Source organism: Triticum dicoccoides, chromosome 6A (assembly GCF_002162155.2).
Source record: "Triticum dicoccoides isolate Atlit2015 ecotype Zavitan chromosome 6A, WEW_v2.0, whole genome shotgun sequence".
NCBI lineage: Eukaryota > Viridiplantae > Streptophyta > Magnoliopsida > Poales > Poaceae > Triticum > Triticum dicoccoides.
The window spans coordinates 291,602,294-291,621,509 of record NC_041390.1 but is presented as its reverse complement, the minus strand read 5'-3'; the positions used below and the strand labels follow the sequence as shown (position 1 = coordinate 291,621,509).

Genomic DNA, 19,216 nt, shown 5'->3' with positions numbered 1-19,216 from the left:
CTCGCCGTTATGTTGTGTATTTGTTGGCTAACCCAGCATCGTTGGACTAAACACATCAAGATTAACATCCACGTATCAATAAGATTCAGATGATCTGTGGCATTAGCTACAAAAGGACAAAATACATCAGCAAAAAGCATGTTTACTTTAGAATATCGACGACACTACAGCTTCATTCCTTCTAATCCCAGAGAAGTAGAAGCTACACACTAAAATCTACAAATAACACACGCTCTCCTTTTTACCAATATATGATCAAAAATAATGTAATGGAACATTGATAATATACAAAACTACACCATTATATATCAATTACATCCGACACTAAAATAAACACAAACCATACCATGACAGTGCCAACACTTTAACATCGTGTAAATCATCTTTTTAGCTCAGCTCCAAATAGTACAGCAATCCACGAGGTCTCATGCATTTATGTTAAATACGTAACTACATGTATGGTGATCTGCACCTTTTTAGCTCGGTTCAAATGATACAGTCCGACAAGGTCATACTCTTATATTACCTCCGTCTCAAAAAATTTGCCTTAGATTTATCTAGATACGGATGTATCTAACATAAACGTGTCTAAATACATTCATATCTAGACAAATCTAGGAAAGCTTTTTTTGGACGGAGGGAGTATTAAATATGTGATCACATCCATGGTGATCTGCACCAGATTGCACTTTGGGCATGAGAATCGCAATGGATTTCAACCACCGGAACACAAGAAGTGGCATCGAAGCAGTCAAAATAATAATCATCCAAGCATCCCATGCTAACCAAAATCATGTACTCCTACTTTACAGGGCCCTCTTCACAACCCTTGCTTGGTTAGATCCAACCACATACATTTGACGCTAAAGCCCATCTATGTTTAATAAGATGTCAACTTGCAAACTAAAAGCATCTGGCACAAAAAAATATTTCGTAAGAATCCCAATCTGGCACAAAAAACTTATAATTCAGCACATTAAATAGCAACTCAAGTGGACTTGAAAGTCAAACCAGCTATAAGTTCAGGAGATAACACTGGGGTGCCAAAAGGAGCAAACATTATCACACAAGCGCTGATCATAATTAAAGTTAAAGTTGTACAAGAGTCCCCAAGCTCTTTTTAAGCAAACAGCACCATCTATATTAGTTGGCAAAGAACCTGAAGCAATGAGCCCAGATGATGCTGACGATATAAACACTCAGGTAGAACACAAAAAAAGGGTATCAACAATCCTAAGTTTCCACATATTATGCACATAATAATATGGAAGGACAAACTTCTTGACTACTTACATGATAAGTGGTGTTGAATTCACATCATCACATCAACCACATATTCAACTAGTAGAGAGGACAGCTTAGAAACTTAAAATTTACATGTTGCCTTTGGATTATCAGCTGAAACCATACCCAGATGACCTGTAAGAGACAAAAAAGGAGATAGAAAAGAGTGAACCTAGTGTCATCACCAAAATAGGTTACAGAGACACTAAAAATATGAAATTGCTACAGCAAAGAAGAAAAGGTTTGAAAGCCAAAAGTAGGTTCCATGAGGGCATTATTATGCCATCATGCTTAAAACCTCGTAAATTCAATAAAAAGGAATATTTTCCAAATAAGAAAATTTCTAATGATAAAATGCCAGGGGCGTGTACATCAGCATTATTTACAAAACCACAAAATTGCTTCTATAGCCCAATTTATAAGCCTTTGTAAGATTATTTTTTTGAGAAAACGCATGAGCGTGCGTTTGATTTCATTGAAAAGAGAGAGTTGTAGTTACATTCCTCCTAGGAGGCGGATACAACTTTCGAATTAATGGACATCCCATGTCTGGGGGTAATGGCTCTGAGCCCTAGTGCGCCTGCGCTTGCCCAAAGGGAGGCCTCTTCCTTGATCTTCGTTAGCAGGGCGTTCACCGATGGGCACGCTCCGTTGAAGACGCAGTCATTGCGGTGCTTCCATATCATCCAGGGGACAAGGAGGGTCATGGTACCCAGGCCCTTGCGCATGGGCGTTGGGGCGGCGTGCCGATTGCCACCAGTCCAGGAGTGAGGGCTCGTTGTCTAGGGAGGCCCACGGTATCCCCTCTGTCCAGAATATAAGGTGTATTAGTTTTTTTGGAAGTCAAACATGTGCATGTTATATTGTAGATATTGATGTGTTATTCTATAATCTTGGTCAAACATGCATAACTTTAACTTGCACAAAAACTTATGCACCTTATATTCTAAAATGAAGGGAATACCAAATTTGTGATATATTTGTCATTAAGAATTGTTAATTAACTGAGAGAAATATTAAGGCACACCAAACACTTTCCCCAGCCATCAGGATTAACAGCACGGCAGTCCTAAGGCTTGTTTAGAAACAGCCATGTCTAATCACACCTCCTTTGGATGTCAATATTTGGGCTAGAAATCGATGAATTGGAATTGGCAGGAGCGAAAACCGCCGTTTGCATGTTTCCTGTCGACCACCGCCACCGTTAGTTCCTCTTTATCTCTGGTACACGTGAATCTCTCCCGGATTTCTGAATTTAGGGAAGGCTTAGTTTCAATGTCACTGATTCTTCGGCACCCAAACACTTCGACGCAATACCAACACCTTTCGAAATAAACCATGTTGTCATTTCCACAAAACCCAATTCAATTCGGACATCCAAACGGACCATTAATGAACTTAGCAGAACTACAACCTGACTCCCGGGTAATTCCAATGAGGAATAGGCCTCAAACACACATTTTCCCTCTAATTCTGAAAACCCTTTTTTCCTTTCCGCTTGACAATGTTGGTTCTGCGTGTCCGCCACACAGAGGAATGTTTCAGGAGGCATCTTCACTACCGACATTATATCATCAGTGGTGCTTCAAAGATTGCTCATGAGGAGTTTGGTGACAACTACTAGGATGCGACCAAACATGCAACAAGGGAAGAAGAATAAATATCACCAAGACACCAGCATAGTTGTCCATAACATAGAAACATGAAAGGTGTAAGAACATAACAGCAACAAAAGTAGTCTCACCAATGGTTGCTAAATAGACCGGCATGAACATAGGAACTGACTGATCAGAGTGCTAAAGGTGGTTTGAAGGTCCTGAGTTGGGATCGACAAGCCATGGTGTTTTGGAGATTGATCCGTTCTTCCTTGGGGCACCAGCATGGCCAAATGATGTTGATTGCAGCAATTCCTTATCAGTGCTAGCACTCACCCTCTGCAACAATGTAAGAAAGAAGAAAATTTAGAACCAAACAGTATAAACCAAACTTCTACCAGAAATTTATGTCAATGCCCTTTGTCCCTACAGGAATTCTCATCTCTGGACCACCACTACCACACACTTCGATCTCCTCCACCAGTAAGCCTCCCTCCAGTTCCTCCTGTATACTTGATCCAATCGACATGAGCTATGATTCCCGTCTCATTTTGGGCTCCATCACTCGTAAAACCCCCGCCATGCCAAAGTTCACCACCACCACTACTTCTGCTTGCGCCGTCACCACTCCGACCACCACCGACCCAATATGATCCCTACCAGCGGATATGTATTGTCGTCCTCGTCCCATTTTTGGCCTCTCCCAACCCCAACGGCAATTGCTTCAACGGCAAGCACAAAATTCTCCATGCCTGCACTAATTCCTCTGTTCTCTCTCAGACTCCCCACACACAGTAACAGTTGAAAATCGATGGCAATGGCAAAAATATATAAATGATTGAGAGAAGAGTATCATTTGCATAAATCTATACCAATTTAAAAAGAACAAGTTGCGGAGATCCAACATATCTCATACGTTCAAACGCACCTATTCAATGGTCTATGTTTCCCCAGTGTTTACCACTAAACAAGGTTAGCAACCTCCCCTAATTGATAGTATACCTAATATCAATGTCAGCACCAACCAATTAATTTATATTACCTAATTTCAACGTGCAATTAAGATCTTGCCAAATGTTAGTGTAAATATTGCCAATTATTAGCGTGCATTGCACGTACACGATATTAATAAAACAACGGCATAATGAGAATTCGAGGACAGACTGTCATAAATTTCTCAATTTTAGTTTAGTAAACTACAATTCCTGTTTGTGAAACTTCATGAGAACTAAAAATTACTCTGACAAAAACTCTGTCGTGGATATTTCATCAGCATGAAACAGAAAAACATACCAATTTATCAGAATGTCGATTATTTGAACGGCTGTTCTCAGCAGTAGATCTTATTTGCATTCTGATTACTGGGCGTTGTTCTGCTTCAAGCTGACAAGAAGCTTCAGCTGCACGTAAACCACTAACTGAAAATTAAATGGAAACCATGATGTAGTTCCCAAACTACAAAAGGTGTCGAAGGGACAATACCAATATGATTCGAGAACCATATGTTGCAAGGTCAACAAATACACGTGATACTTCCAAGTTGCCAAAATATCAGGAAAACAAATCCCAATGTACATAGTGTGATAGCAATTACAAATTGTCATGACAAAAATGTCCATCTGTTTGCTGTGCAAAAATAGTTATTTTTTGTGTACACATATAGTTGCTATATTAGCCACTGATACCTTATGCATCACAATAGGCATATGTTAACTTCTTTACATACAATTGATACTCCATATTGTACATCCAAGATTTTTTTTTTTTGAAAAAACTATCAGTGAGCATTCTAAAAGTAAAATGGAAATTCCAACTGATCATAAAAGATAAATACCATAGTTCCAAAAATGTGTATGAACATGACCGAGAAGTATTTTGCAAGGCATTTGACCAGCCAATATTTTAGGACTTCTTAATCAAGCATATAACTCACTACGGCAAGGAAAATTGTAGTGCTTATACAACAAAATTTCTACCTTGGTGTTTGTCCATATTCTTTGCAACCGGCCTGCTACTTACACCAGGATCTTGCTGTAATTGGCAGGACAGAGGGAGAGAGAGAAATCAGTGAAGGCGCTAAAATAGGGTTCACAAACACTCCCTCTTATTTTGGAACAGAGGGTAGAAGGATTTTCTATCAATAATTACCACAGAACTCGTTTAAGGTTCGATGGTGTAAAGTTCCCAAAAATCATGAAACAAATACTCAACATCACACCTATAATATAAGATGATCCAATGGTGGGACTGGGAAAATACAACTTTATGTGCCTTGGGCGAAAAAAACTAATAGTTGAGTCAGTAGCGAGTTCAAATGTTTGCTATTTTTGCCAAGGGCACAAAAACTCATATTTTCCCAATCGGTTCGTTGGATTCTGTTATATCACTCGAGTGATGTTCCCGTATTTGTTTCATATTTTTTGAGAACTTTTAAACCATTCAAAACTCAACGAGCCTTAACAGGTTCCCCAGAAAGCATTGATACAGACAATTTTACCTAGTTTTGTACTCCCTCCATTCCATATTAGTTGTCGCTCAAATGGATGTATCTAACACTGAAATACGTCTAGATACATCCGTTTCAGCGACAACTACTCCCTCCGTTCCTAAATATTTGTCTTTCTAGAGATTTCAGTAAGTGACTACATACGGAGCAAAATGAGTGAATCTACACTCTAAAATATGTCTATATACATCCGTATGTGGTAGTCCATTTGAAATCTCTAAAAAGACAAATATTTAGGAACGGAGGGAGTACTATCGAACGGAGGGAGTAGTTTAAGATGCATTAGTTTCTAACAATATTTCATCGTCATAAAAGAAAAATGAAGCACATTATACCTGTTGAGCCTTCACCTTCTGGGTTTGCTTACACTTCAACAGCGTCCAGTCAAAGACATGATCGAATTGGTGCCCTGCGGCCGACAAAATAATTGAACAATCCTTGAACAATTGCATGCATATCGTAGAATATAATATAAAGATGACACAATAGTGCTCCTGAATGCTATACCTTCACGGTCCGACAGGTCTCTAAAGAGCCGTCGCAGAAAACCGTAGTCTGGCCGTTGATCAAATGTCAATGAATGGCAATAGTGGAAATAAGAAGCAAATTCCACAGGATGGGTTTTACACAAAACCTGTAACAAGAAAATCCATGAGAAGTCTCCAGCAATGGCTTTAAAAAGCAGAAAGACGTTTTACAAATCTAAAACATGTGAGCTTAAACAACCTCGATAGGTGTTGAAAGCTTCTTCTCACTTATTTTGTCATATTTCTGCTTCTTTGTGGCAGCTTTTAAACCCTGCCAAGGAAGACTGGAGAAAACATATACGAAGTTACAGAGATCATATATAAGGAAAAATCAGTAGTCGCTCTTCTCCTAATAACGACACGGATTGGGTGCGTGTTTGACAAAAGTACAGGAGGTATGTCAAAATAACGATCAAATAACAAAAATGGTAATACAGTGCATACGTACACACACGTGCGCGTGTGCACACATACACACATACATACAATACATACATGCATACAACCAGGTGTATTTACACCCATGTCTTTCATACATTTTAGGTAGAGGTACGCATAGTACAAGGGGAAGCCTTGGCACAGCGGTAAAGCTGTTACCTTGTTCGAGCCCTCAAAATAGCCACTTGGAGAATTGTAGGAAAGGGCTGCGTACAAAAGACCCGAAGTGGTCGGACCCTTCCCTGGACCCTGCTCAAGCGGGAGCTATGGGCACTGGGCTGCCCTTTTTTTATATGTACGCATAGTATGTGGCATACAAGAACACTTTTGGTAGTATATATACAACTTTTTAGGTAGTATATGTACCATTTCTTTAGTACTAGCACAAATGCCCGTGCGTTGCAACGGGAGAGAAAATTGATGCATCGCTTGTGCTCGTGCGTTTCAACAAGAGAGAAAACTGGGCTATAATTAAATTGAGAATCATATATGCAAACATAAAACATATGTTTCATATGAAGAAAACACCGGTTCATGAAAATGTACACCAGCGCAGTACAATAATATCAAAATGGTTTATCAAGAATTCAAAACAACGTACTATGATAAAATAGTGGAATCCTAGAATCCCAATGCGTTTAGAACTGCTGGTGGTGCCGCAATTAGCATCTCTTAGCAATTTTTCCATCGAGACACTTTTTTTCATCACTTATGATCTGTTGGAGGTGTATTTTAGCCTCAAGTGAGGAAAGAATGCAGTTTCTTAGCCCAGCTATGCTTTTAGGGCTGCCGTTGAAGATATAACCAATTTTAGGGCCATGCTTATAACATTATCTTAGGCCTCGTCTCTTTAGGTATTTTATTATTGTACCTATCCATGCAGGCATGCAACACAAAGTATGTTGAATATAATTTAAGGCATCGTGCAACATGCATTCCTTTGATTACGATGAATCCGCTTAATTTGGCCACACCATGCCAAAAAGTGCTTGCAGCTACCGGGCTCCATGGCTCTTGATATTTGAAATTTCCGAAGAACATACTTCGGTTGCTAAAAAAATCTTAAATCAAATACGTGAATACAAACACACATTCCTAAGGCCCGGTACAAATCTGAAAAAGAAATACTTTTTATTTTGAGAAATACAAAAAAGAGAAATTTCTGACAAAAATGGCACCTCTTTTCTCTTATACATTGTCAGAAATTTGTTTTTATTTCTATAGCCCAAAACAAAGCGAGATTTATACCAAAACTTGCCACGGGCATTGGGAATGTGTATATGTACCCTCAGGAAAAATTTCATATTTTTTTAAACCTCCAAAACACGAATTTCAAAATGTTTAAATATATAGAGCAATGGCCTTCTTCCTACCGTCCGCTCTTCTTCATAATTCTTCCTAGTTCCCTATATGGACGAATCCATTTAATTTGCCTGCACCGTGCGACAGCCTTCCTAATTGCTTTAATCATGGGTGAATGCCTTAATTTATGGATGCCATATCTTAAAAAATAAAATCGGACACCATATGCAGGAGCCTTCCTTCCTTTTCTTCATATTTCTCGTGGGTTGGCCCACTTAACCCCTAAGGCCCAGCGCCCCCACTACTCACTCTAACCCTAGCCCGATCCCCCAGCCTCCCGATCCCATCTCCTCCTAGCGCCATCACAAACGGAGGGGCAGTGCCCAACACGCCTCGATCCCGCTCGCCGCCACCCTCGGGAGTTCGTCACTCCGGCGAGGCCGCCACCCCTCCGACCTCCACCATCATCCGTTCGCTGCCTCCTTTCTTCCATGCTCGTCCTCTTCTCGTTCTTCGCCCGGACGCGCACCTCCTGCTGCCTCTGCCCATCATCCGTTCGCTGCCTCCTTTCTTCCATGCTCGTCCTCTTCTCGTTCTTCGCCCGGACGCGCACCTCCTGCTGCCTCTGCCCATGGGGCCACTGCACGGCTCGGCCCCGTCCGACATCACCCCTCCGACCTCCACCATCATCCGTTCGCTGCCTCCTTTCTTCCATGCTCATCCTCTTCTCGTTCTTCGCCGTTCTTCGCCCGGACGCGCACCTCCTGCTGCCTCTGCCCATGGGGCTGCTGCACGGCTCGGCCCCGTCCGACATCACACCAGCGCCCTGTCCGTCTCTTTTCGTCAGACATGAACTCGGCTGCACCTCGACACCCGCCTCTTGCTGTGTCACGCGACCACCATGGCCAATTTCTGCTCGCCCAAGCACCACGTTGGCTTGATCTGGATCACGGGTTGAATAATAAAAATGCAAGGACCTTTTTGTAAAAACAGAACGTTTTCTCACGTACTAACTTAAAATAGAACTGCGGGTTGATTACTCAAAATCACAGGGACCTTTATGTAAAAACGCCACGATGGTGAACCCGAGAGACTCAACCCGTGCTTTATTATTAGGGAGAGATTCTTTAGTATATACTGTTGTATACATACAAATATGCAGGTATTTCCAACATATACCAAAATTATGGACTCACTTCCAATTTTTTTCATGTAGCTTGCTTTGGAAATCTAAGATATAACATACTCAAAATGGTAAGGCAACTCCAACGCCATGCATCAAAGTGCCCGTAAACGTCCGGGACGCGGTCCTAACACTATAGGCCATCCAACATCGTGCACCAAACGTCTGAAATCCCACAAACCGAAAGCAAAGCTGGGGAAGGTTTGCGGGCGTCCGGACCTCCGCCACGTAGGCCTCTGACACCCCCGGCCCACACAAAACCCTCTCTCTTTCTCGTTCTGCTCCAACCGCCACTATGCTCTTCGCGCCACATTCATGCCAGTCCATAGCGGACATGACCTGTCACTGCCACATGTCAATCACTCCATGTGCGCTCACTCTCCTCACCACGTTAATGTCGGTTCAAAGCGGACATGACCAGGCATGACAACAGGACGGCATCCTACCGCATTCAAGTTGGTCGTCCGCCTACCCAGCATTGACACCGGCGTGGCAAACAAGAAACCAACTCCAGGCGAACGCATTCAAGCCGCCGCTCTGTCGGCCACAACACAAACTGCATCACCTCCAAGCCCCATCGCCGCCGTCTGAGCCGCCGAAACACCGCCTCTTCCCTTCTTCCTTCTTCGACCTTCGCGAGCAATGGCCGGGACCCGGCGTGTGTGGTGTAAGACACTCTCGACGCAGCGCCGTGACAAAATCAAAACCGAGATGGACGCATGGCGTCCTTAGCGCGCAGCCAACATTATGGCGGGAGAGCCTTCGAGCTCTCCTGAGGAGCTCGGATGAGGACACGGCGATGAAGGAGGCAAAGGAGGAGGAGCAGTCGCCCGCGCCGGTAGCTGGGTTAACCATGGAGCAAGCGGAGGAGCACTGCAGTCGCGTCATGGCAGAGCCAATGGAGCAGATGCCGCCGATGTCCGCGTTCCGGATGCTGCAGGAGGAGCGGTACAACCTGCTGCTCCTCTCAAAGCACCAGTTGGCGGCAAGATTGAGGGCGAGCAGGTGTCCAATCAGTTGTCGCAACCATGGTCGTGAAGGATCCAGGCTTCGTGGACATGCAACGAGTGGTTCTCGAATCCATGTGCAGCGCCTACACCATCTGACACGAGCGGTGGCACCTCCGCGTCATGGAGGCAGAGCGCGACCGCCTCTTCAACCAGATCGCAGCGGAGGCGGCACAGGCAGTGGCAGACGCGACCGATACCAACATCAGCAGCTCCACGTCGTTCGCGCCGCGCCGCACCGCAACAACCGCGAGGCCGGACCGTCTGGCTCAATGATCAATCTCACCTCTACCGGCGACAAGGAAGGCCGGGCGGACTCTAGCAAAGAGTAGTGCGTGGGACACCTGCCCACGGCCGACAAAGAGTAGACTAGGGTCAGATCCTTTTGCTATGTAAAAGAATCCAACTATTAAATGAAAACTAGTGTCCGCTATTTTATTTGGTGCGCCAGGTTGGATGGTCATCCCCTATCCGCTGTTTACGGACGTTTGGTGTGTCCGTTTTGGTGCACGGCATTCAAGTTACCCTTTTTTGCAGGAAATTGTGAGAGCTTTATTCAAACACAAAAGCATTCAAGTTGCCCTTAAGTAGTATATATATACTACCACATGGTAGTATATGAGACATGGGTGCAACCACACCCGGTAGTAGGATGTATTTTTGGCAAACACATACAGTCGTTGGTTTTGGTGTTGCAAGGGGCTACGGTGACTCAACCACAAAATGACATAGTCCTAATAGATGAATTCAGTTTTAAAAATAATAGATTGAACAAAGAACTCGGTACCAAATATATTAAACTATCTTAATTTTGTGTTCGAATTTATCTTTTATTTGTTTGGCATCCTGGCATTACATATGTGGTCTTGGTATGTTTAAATCAACATCAAAACAAACCGATAATGATGACAACACAGGGATCAGATGTAGATAGGCCTACATTGCTACTTAATAGCAACACATGGTTCACAATAATGAACATGAATGCATTCCAGATGTATAGGCCTACATTGCTACGTAACACAAAGATTTCAATAACGAAAATGGCTACAATTGCAGATATCTTTTACTCGGTGATGTACATATAATTTGTCCACAGAACAATCATACCTTCCCCTTAGAAAATACAAGAGAACATATCCAATGGACTCCAGATCATCCCTTCGGCTTTGCTCTGGTATGTGGTAACAACACTAATTTAGTGATACATGTCAAAAGATAGCAACAAAAAACATTTATGGTAGTGTCCCAGCAAAATAATGAGGCCAGCATTCAGGCATCTAAATTAGTAGTATATACAGAAATAAAAGGCCATAGTGCTCACCAATCCCAAGATGAGTGTTGCAGCTTGCATAGCGAGCTGTGCCAGTCAAATTTTTATTTTCTCTGAAAAATGTGAGTATGTTACGAATACTCAGACAACACATGGAATACCACAAAAAAATGAGAAGATCAAATAAACAAGAAAAGCAAATGCATGATAGTTCTACATGTATTTTGGTTCTAAATTATTACTAATTCACCTATAGGGTATATGGCGATTCGTGGTTGAGTCACGGTATCTCTTGGCAAGTCCGAAGTCAATGATGTAGACCTAGGAGTTGGACCATAAGTTAAACATAATGAATATATATGGCATAACTATCAGCGGCCAGCTTGTACAGACCTGGTTAGCTTTCCGACCAAGGCCCATAAGAAAGTTGTCGGGCTTGATGTCCCTGTGCAAGTACCCCTTAGAATGCAAAAACTCTATTCTTGTTATCTACAGTGGTAAATAAGTAATCAGCCATAGCCAAAGAACTATGACAAAATCAAATCCAGACAACATATACAAACTCCACTTCAAAAATCAGTGTATGAATATATAGAACGTAAAGCAAAAAATAGTTGCAATCAAGCATGGTTTCAACATGGAAAAAAAAGGCGGAGCAATAAAACATAACCATGAAAGAAAAATTGCAAGATAACCAAATGTTTGTTGAGGTAAACTGTACACCTGATCTCGAAGTAGACTAACAACTTGTTTCAAAAAAGCGATGCCTAGCCTTTATCTTTTGTTGCAGATTTTCATCTTAAGTATGAGCTACAGATAAGAGCACTATAAACAAGTCACAGACAAAACTCAGCAGAAAAAATTGAAAACAATCACAGCTGCAACACCGACTAACCACTAGGAAAAAGAACAAAGAGAAGAAAGCTGTGTATGAGCTACAGAGTAAAACCCTTATCAACAAGTCAGAGACAGAACACAATAGAAGAATTCGAAAACAATCACAATGTATCACCGATTCACCACTAGGAAACAGAAAAAAAGACATGAAGACTGTTTTTTCTTATTACCATCTGATCTGCCAACATCAAAACTGTCTTCAGTGAGAATCTCCGGCCACAATAAACAAACAGATCCTCAAGGCTTGGCCCAAGCAAATCAATAACAAGAACATTTTCTTCGCCATCAATGCCACACCATTTTATGTTTGCAATACCAGCTACAGCAATCCACGAGTACCAGAAGTTACCACCTTAGCTACGGTTCAGCAGTCGATGCAATAAGAAAATAATCACGGTTTAAACACATACTCCCTCCCTGAAGAGCATTATACAGTTTGGCCTCGTATAACAATTGGGGATGGTTGGTTTTGCTGTTTTCCTGAACAAAGCAATGAACATAAATCAGAAGACAGTGGGACTGCAAAAACCAAATAAATGCTATTGAACTTTTTTATCAACATAAAATGGGAGTCTTTTATCAATGCAAATCGCTTCAAGTTATAAAATGTTACAAAATTATTTCATTGCTTGCTTCTATATCTAACTTCTAGTATAGAATTATGAAGAAATTATTGTGTTTAGGATCAAGCCAGAAATAAAAGTGGGAAAAAACAAGATATGGAGCAGGCAAACCCAAGAGTGTCCATGTTAGAACAAGTTCTCTCACCAGGATACACTCACTGTTCCTCTCATACACACATGCACACATGGAACTAGTATGAAGCTCTGTAGGATTATATCATTAGCAACAAGCTTATATAGCAAAGGATGGCATGCATCAATATTTATAGCCTGAACAAACCGATCTTACTACCATCTACTGACTTAATAGCTAAGCCAGGACAGATCTTTTATTGGTTTCTGGGTCCTACTGCCATCTATCTACCTCAAAGTCAAATCAGATTTTGCTTCTCACTTCTGCCTGTTGCACTGGATGGATGTCTGTATTTCTAGCTGCTGCTCCTTGCTGACATGAAAACCTCATGCATAGCTAGCTAATTTTGCATGCCATACAGCATCCAGATAACTGATCATGACAAGATTAATACTAACAGTTAATTATGTGACTTCAGAATGGCCTTGGGAATAAGATAGACGTATTTTACTCAAAATAGAACCTATGACACAACAATACATTGCAGAGAACATGAACAGAACATGAGATACGCCACTATTCATTTGAGAAAACATGAAAAAAAAAAAGATGAGAGATTTGCCACTACTTATTAGAGAAAACATGAACAGAAGATGAGAGATACACCACTACCTGAACCCAGACAACAACTCAAAATCACACCAGACCATGAGCATGTTTGTTCTATAAAAGGTGCTTTGGGCGTGTTTGGTTCCCTGTGTTGCGTCTGGCTCACACCCACCATGCAAAATACAGTTTGTTTCGTAGGCTGCACGTATACCTGGGCCTGGCCCAATTGATGCAAAAAGGGTCTCCGAGCCAGGCTGAGCGGAAACGCAAGTTTTGGTCGTTTCCCGGATCCAGGCTCGCGTTTGCATCCGTGCGTGCAGCGAGACTCGTCTCGCAATCTCGCCCCCCACGCGATTTGTCCGCCACTCTTCCACAGCCCCCCTCTCTTCTGCGATGCCGCTAGATCCACCGCACCATTGCCTCTGCCCTTGACGCCGGCATGGCTCCTCACCACCGAGGTAGAGCTTCTCCTCCTTCCCTCCCTTTCCCTCCTGTTCCCGTGCTTCTCCTCCCCCCTCCCTCTCCCTCGTGCCCCCATCTATGTCTTCTCTATCCAGCCCCCATCCACCGGAGCAAGGCCTGCTTCGGCCACCCCATCCACCGGAGCAGGGTGGGTGTGAGCCAGAGGTGCCAGGACGTCTGTCGTGCTGCATCAAATAAGAAGCAGCAACAGGTTGTGTCGCAGCCATGAAGAAGCTTGTGTCCAGTCCAAGAAGCAGCAGGAGCGGAGCTGACGTGCCCATCCAAGAAAGAAGCAGCCAACGAGGCTCCACCGGACCTAGATAATATAACCGTTTGAGGAATTTTTGATAAATAAATTGAAACTTGAGTTTTGGTTCAGATTTCAGATAAGATTTATTTTGAGGAATTTCTAATGCAGTCTACCAAACAACATCTCTCATGCACGCATACCGTACATTTCACCAAACACTCATCTCAGCTCATCCTTGCATCATCTCAACCAGGCTAGACTCAGCCAGGATCCTCCATGCGATGCAGGCTATAGCCACCCGGGCAACCAAACACGCCCTTTATGCGCCACCACTTATTCGAGAAAACATGAACAGAAGATGAGAGATACACCACTACCTGAACCCAGACAACAACTCAAAATCACACCAAACATGAGCATGTTTGTTCTATAAAAGGTGCTCTATGCGGTACCTAGCCACTGGACAGGAGGGAACTGCCACAACTTTGGTTGTGCGCCCTCCACTGGAGCCTAGCCCAGTGCACGTAAAGCAGAGGAAGAGGCAGCAACAATAATAGAAACCAAGCAGAGAAACTTGTGAATTGGGAGTGAACCTTAAATATAAGCAGATGATATGGCCCGTCCAGCTCAGGAAAAAAATATAAGGACAGCAAGTGTATTATCATGATCTAGAGCTGTTTCATCACATGTAAAGGCCAATTTGTGCTTATTAACGGAACATTTATATGTTGGTTGCTGTATTAAATGATCCCTGTCCCTGACAGTAACACAACACTTTCCTCTTTTATGCTGTTATTATAGTTCAAAGCAACGCAGTATCTGCATAATCACTGAATAGACCACTATGGCGGGAACAGTTAGTTCGAACCATAACACCATTCCCATTTCAAAATATTACTGTGTACTTGTGTTGCAGAAGCATCAAGCAAGTCACAAAACAGCGCACCCTTCCTTCTAGGCAGAAACAACCCATAACCATGTGAATCCATGAAGTAACTGAAATAGATGTGTAATAAGTGCTACTTAACCCAAAAAAAAAACTTGAACGTTCTGTATACAAAGCATATAAAAATAAACACAAGGAACTATCTCCAAAAAGAAAACCAACCAGCAAGGAACAAGTTCTAAGTTTCTAACCCGTCAATCTTAGCATAAACTTGAACTGAAAATTAACACTCCTATATCAGGGCATTTCTAACATGCACAGCAATGCGCCGGTTAAAATATATATCTGAGGAGCCCAACGGCTACATCTTCACGCAACTAGTGGCAATAGACGCCGCATAATCCAAACGGATTGAAGAAAATACAAAGCAAGCGAGGGAGGAGGAGCTCACGATCTTGACGGCTACAATCTCGTACGTGTCGACATGCGTGGCTGCAGACAGGAGCGAGATGACACCAAACCCCATCAGATCCATGAATTAATCCAACCACGGAGAAGGAAATCGAAGGATAAGGAATCAAGATCGAACCGAGATATATCTCCCCGAAGGAGCCGCTCCCGATCTTGCGGCCCAGCTTGTACTTGCTACCGACGATCCGATCCATGCTCGCTCGGGGACGCGTAGGCTAGGAAGCTAGGGTTTGGAGTTAGGGTGGTAGGAGGGGGGCAAAGAAGCGGCTGAAGCTTAAGGTCAGACAGGGTCAGGCCACCTCTTAGGGCATGTATAATGGTGCTATCTTAGAAGTGCCACGTAAGATAAATGATAAGGTGGAGGAGAGAGAACTCATAAGAAAAGGTTTGTCTTCTCTTATTTAAGATAAGACAAGAGATGATCTCTTAGCACAATTTGTCTCACCATATTTTAAGGAATCGCTGGTTATTGAAGATAAGGCTAAGATATAACCCATTGTAGACATATTTTTTTATCATCTCTAAATTACATGCAAGACTTAAGATAAGATTGTCTTATTAACCATTGTACATGCCATTACCGGCTGGAGTTCTTTTTGGCCGCAGCTTAAAACAACTCCAACAGTTCCGCTGTTCAGGGTAAGTTGAAGAAAAGAATCAACTTAAAAAAATCCGGTAAATTAGTCTCAATCTCTCGTCTCATGTTTACCAGAAATATCTTTCACATAACAGGCTAGAAAGGGTAACTTCAATTGGCCGATCCAAACGAAGAAAATCATTTTGGTCGTACCAGACGGGACGAACCCTTTACTTCGCTATGTCATTTCTATCAATAATGATAATTTGGCACATTTTCATCAAACGTAGCAAATATATTTATCTAAAAAAATCTAGCATTTTTTTCCATTTAAACAAATAAAGAGGCTGCCCAACTCGCGTCCAAGAGGCTCCCTCGATTTGAAGCTTCGTTGGCCGTTTGATCTGGGTGAAATTGTTCTTCAACTTCATCTCGTTCGTTCGATCTTCGTTGTTATTTTTCTTCACCGCGTGGTTGTTTTCAGGACCAATGGCCGATGGGCTCGTGCCTTGTGTACAGTAGATGATACTCCGCACATTGTTGCGGGAATATTTGCAATACATTTCGATAATATGTGTTTTTTATGGAACGTGAATAGTGATACTACGTAAACTAAAATTGCAAATCCATACGCTTTATTGTGTTTGATTAATGTATTGTAAAATATCTAATATATGTGTTGCATGTTGAGGTGGACATTTTCATGTGCATGAATGCATGTTGTGGTGGGCCTTTTGCCATGCATGTTGCTTGATGATATGGCATGCTTGCATGTTGAGAGAAATATGTTAGTGGGGGCTAGCTATTTAGATATAGAAGATTGGGTGGGTGAAACATCCGCGGGTGCGAGGAAGTCTATCCTCGGGCGCCGCGGGTCTTGCGGCCGGCGTGGGCATGCACAGCTGCCCATTGGGCACTACCCCCACAAACCCTAGCCCCAGTCGTCTTTTTCCTTCCCAATCTCTCTCTTGCTCGTTGTCACCCTTGTTGTCGGTGTGCCGAGGAACCACCATGGTTGCGCCGCTAGAGGAAGCCGCCATCTGCGGTGTTGTTCCACTGCCTTGGAGTCGTGTCACGCTCGCTGGCTAACCTCCAAGCAGGAAGCCTGCAGGGAGCACACCAATGTGCGCATGCCCGAGGCTTGCTTGGAGAGCCGTCGACAAGCCGGCGGGAGGAGCTACGGGTTGGTCCCCCGTCGTCGGTCGTGCCGTCATGCCAGTTGCCGTCAACCATGGCGTCGAGCAAGAGCGTCGGTTATGCCATCATGCCTGTCATCAGCGACCGTGGCGTCTGCAAGAGCGTCGGTCGTGCCGTCATGGGAGGAGGCTCATCATGAAGAGCCGCAGCAGGTGCCACAACGTCAAAAACGCTGCAGACTCGAGGAGGTGAGGATGGAACTACCTCTTCCCCATGTGAGCTCCCTTTTCTAGCTCCCTGCTTCACCTCTCCTCCTGCTCCCTCTCCCCCCTGCCCTCCTCTGTTAGGTGCTTCATCATCTTTTCCCTTCAGAGAGATGATGAGGTCTAGCTAGGTATCTAGTAGGGGTTTTTTTTATTTCTTTCTGTCTACCTGATGCTCACATCTAGCTAGGGTTCTATAGAGGAAAATTTTATTGTTTTGTTGATTTGGTTGCGTACCTTGCATAAGTTCCTCGAAAGGGGATTCTGTCTGTTCCTGTTTAGGAGATGCGCTAGGATATAGCTAGATCACTAGAAGGCTTTTTGTTGTCTTTTAGGTTGTTTGGTACCTCACTTTTTCCTCATCGAGAAGGGGCGGGTTTGTCCTGGAGCTACTTTCTTTATAGATGAGGCTTTTGTTCGTTTGCTTGATGTGTTACACTCCTTTCGGTTGTAGGATTTTCAGGATGGACCTTCCCATCGATTGTTAATGGATAGATTTAACATATCTCATGAAAATCTAGGTATGAGTTTTTTGCAATGGTTGTTCTCGCATATTTGTGCGTTGTAGCATATTTAGTGACAAAAACATATGTTAGTTTTTTTTGAACCGAAGACCGTAGAATAATAGTTCTACGGTAATTTTCATTCAAATTAAAGTAAAGTTATGTACGTCAAAAAGAAAACAAAATAACCACTAGGGCCACCTAACCAATACCTGAAGGAAATATGCCCTAGAGGCAATAATAAAGTTGTTATTTATATTTCCTTATATCATGATAAATGTTATTATTCATGCTAGAATTGTATTAACCGGGAACTTAGTACATGTGTGAATACATAGACAAATAGAGTGTCACTAGTATGCCTCTACTTGACTAGCTCGTTAATCAAAAAAATGGTTAAGTTTCCTAGCCATAGACATGAGTTGTCATTTGATGAACGGGATCACATCATTAGAGAATGATGTCATTGACTTGACCCATCTGTTAGCTTAGCACTATGATTGCTTAATTTATTACTATTGCTTTCTCCATAACTTATACATGTTCCTATGACTATGGGATTATGCAACTTCCGAATACCGGAGGAACACTTAGTGTGCTATCAAACGTCACAACGTAACTGAGTGATTATAAAGATGCTCTACAGGTGTCTCCGATGGTATTTGTTGAGTTGGCATATATCGAGATTAGGATTTGTCACTCCGATTGTCAGAGAGGTATCTCTAGGCCCTCTCGGTAATGCACATCACTATAAGCCTTGCAAGCAATGTGACCAATGAGTTAGTTGCAGGATGTTGCATTACGGAACGAGTAAATAGACTTGCAGGTAACGAGATTGAACTAGGTATGATGATACCGATGATCGAATCTCGGGCAAGTAACATACCAATGACGAAGGGAACAAACGTATGTTGTTATGCGGTTTGACCGATAAAGATCTTCGTAGAATATGTAGGAACCAATATGAGCATCTAGGTTCTGCTATTCGTTATCGATCGGAGATGAGTCTCGGTCATGTCTATATAGTTCTCGAACCCGTAGGGTCCGCACGCTTAACGTTTGATGATGATATGTATTATGAGTTATGTGATTTGATGTACCGAAGATAGTTCGGAGTCCCGGATGTGAACATGGACATAATGAGGAGTCTCGAAATGGTCGATATATAAAGATTGATATATTGGAGGGCTATGTTTGGACACCAGAAAGGTTTCGGATAGGTTCGGGCATTTTCTGGAGTACAGGGAGGTTACCAGAACCCCCCCGGGAGTTAATGGGCCTTAATGGGCCATGGTGGGAGAGAGGAGGAGGCGGCCAAGTGGGAGGCGCATGCCCCCCAAGCCCAATCCG

At 42.8% G+C, this 19,216-nt stretch overlaps 1 protein-coding gene across 5 annotated transcripts; it reads right to left on the bottom strand.

Moving 5' to 3' along the window:
- Window positions 1–697: 697 nt before the first annotated feature.
- On the bottom strand, window positions 698–15,681 carry LOC119316801 (casein kinase 1-like protein 3). Of its 5 annotated transcripts, XM_037591184.1 has the most exons (16): window positions 15,505–15,680; window positions 15,367–15,407; window positions 12,423–12,492; window positions 12,183–12,331; window positions 11,509–11,604; window positions 11,366–11,436; window positions 11,167–11,228; window positions 10,953–11,016; window positions 6,112–6,196; window positions 5,893–6,019; window positions 5,721–5,794; window positions 4,856–4,910; window positions 4,173–4,297; window positions 3,029–3,218; window positions 1,294–1,419; window positions 698–913 (listed from the first exon to the last, which is right to left on the bottom strand). In XM_037591184.1, the coding sequence occupies exons 1-14, from the start codon at window positions 15,578–15,580 to the stop codon at window positions 3,081–3,083; spliced, it is 1,233 nt and encodes a 410-aa protein (XP_037447081.1). In that variant the 5' UTR covers window positions 15,581–15,680; the 3' UTR covers window positions 698–913; window positions 1,294–1,419; window positions 3,029–3,080. The 5 variants fall into 5 exon arrangements, with proteins under 5 accessions (XP_037447081.1, XP_037447080.1, XP_037447079.1 ...); XM_037591183.1 differs by lacking the exon at window positions 698–913 and having other exon boundaries at window positions 1,060–1,419; XM_037591182.1 differs by lacking the exons at window positions 698–913; window positions 1,294–1,419 and adding an exon at window positions 1,591–2,090.
- Window positions 15,682–19,216: the final 3,535 nt, after the last annotated feature.

Excerpts from the sequence above, each read along its gene's own strand:
- LOC119316801 (XM_037591185.1), bottom strand. The coding sequence starts at position 15,580 with ATGGATCGGATCGTCGGTAGCAAGTACAAGCTGGGCCGCAAGATCGGG. Across the intron at positions 11,605-12,182 it reads TGATGTTGGCAGATCAGATG|ATAACAAGAATAGAGTTTTT; the intron begins GTAATAAGAAAA and ends TTACCACTGTAG. Across the intron at positions 3,219-4,172 it reads ATCGACATTCTGATAAATTG|AGGGTGAGTGCTAGCACTGA; the intron begins GTATGTTTTTCT and ends ACATTGTTGCAG.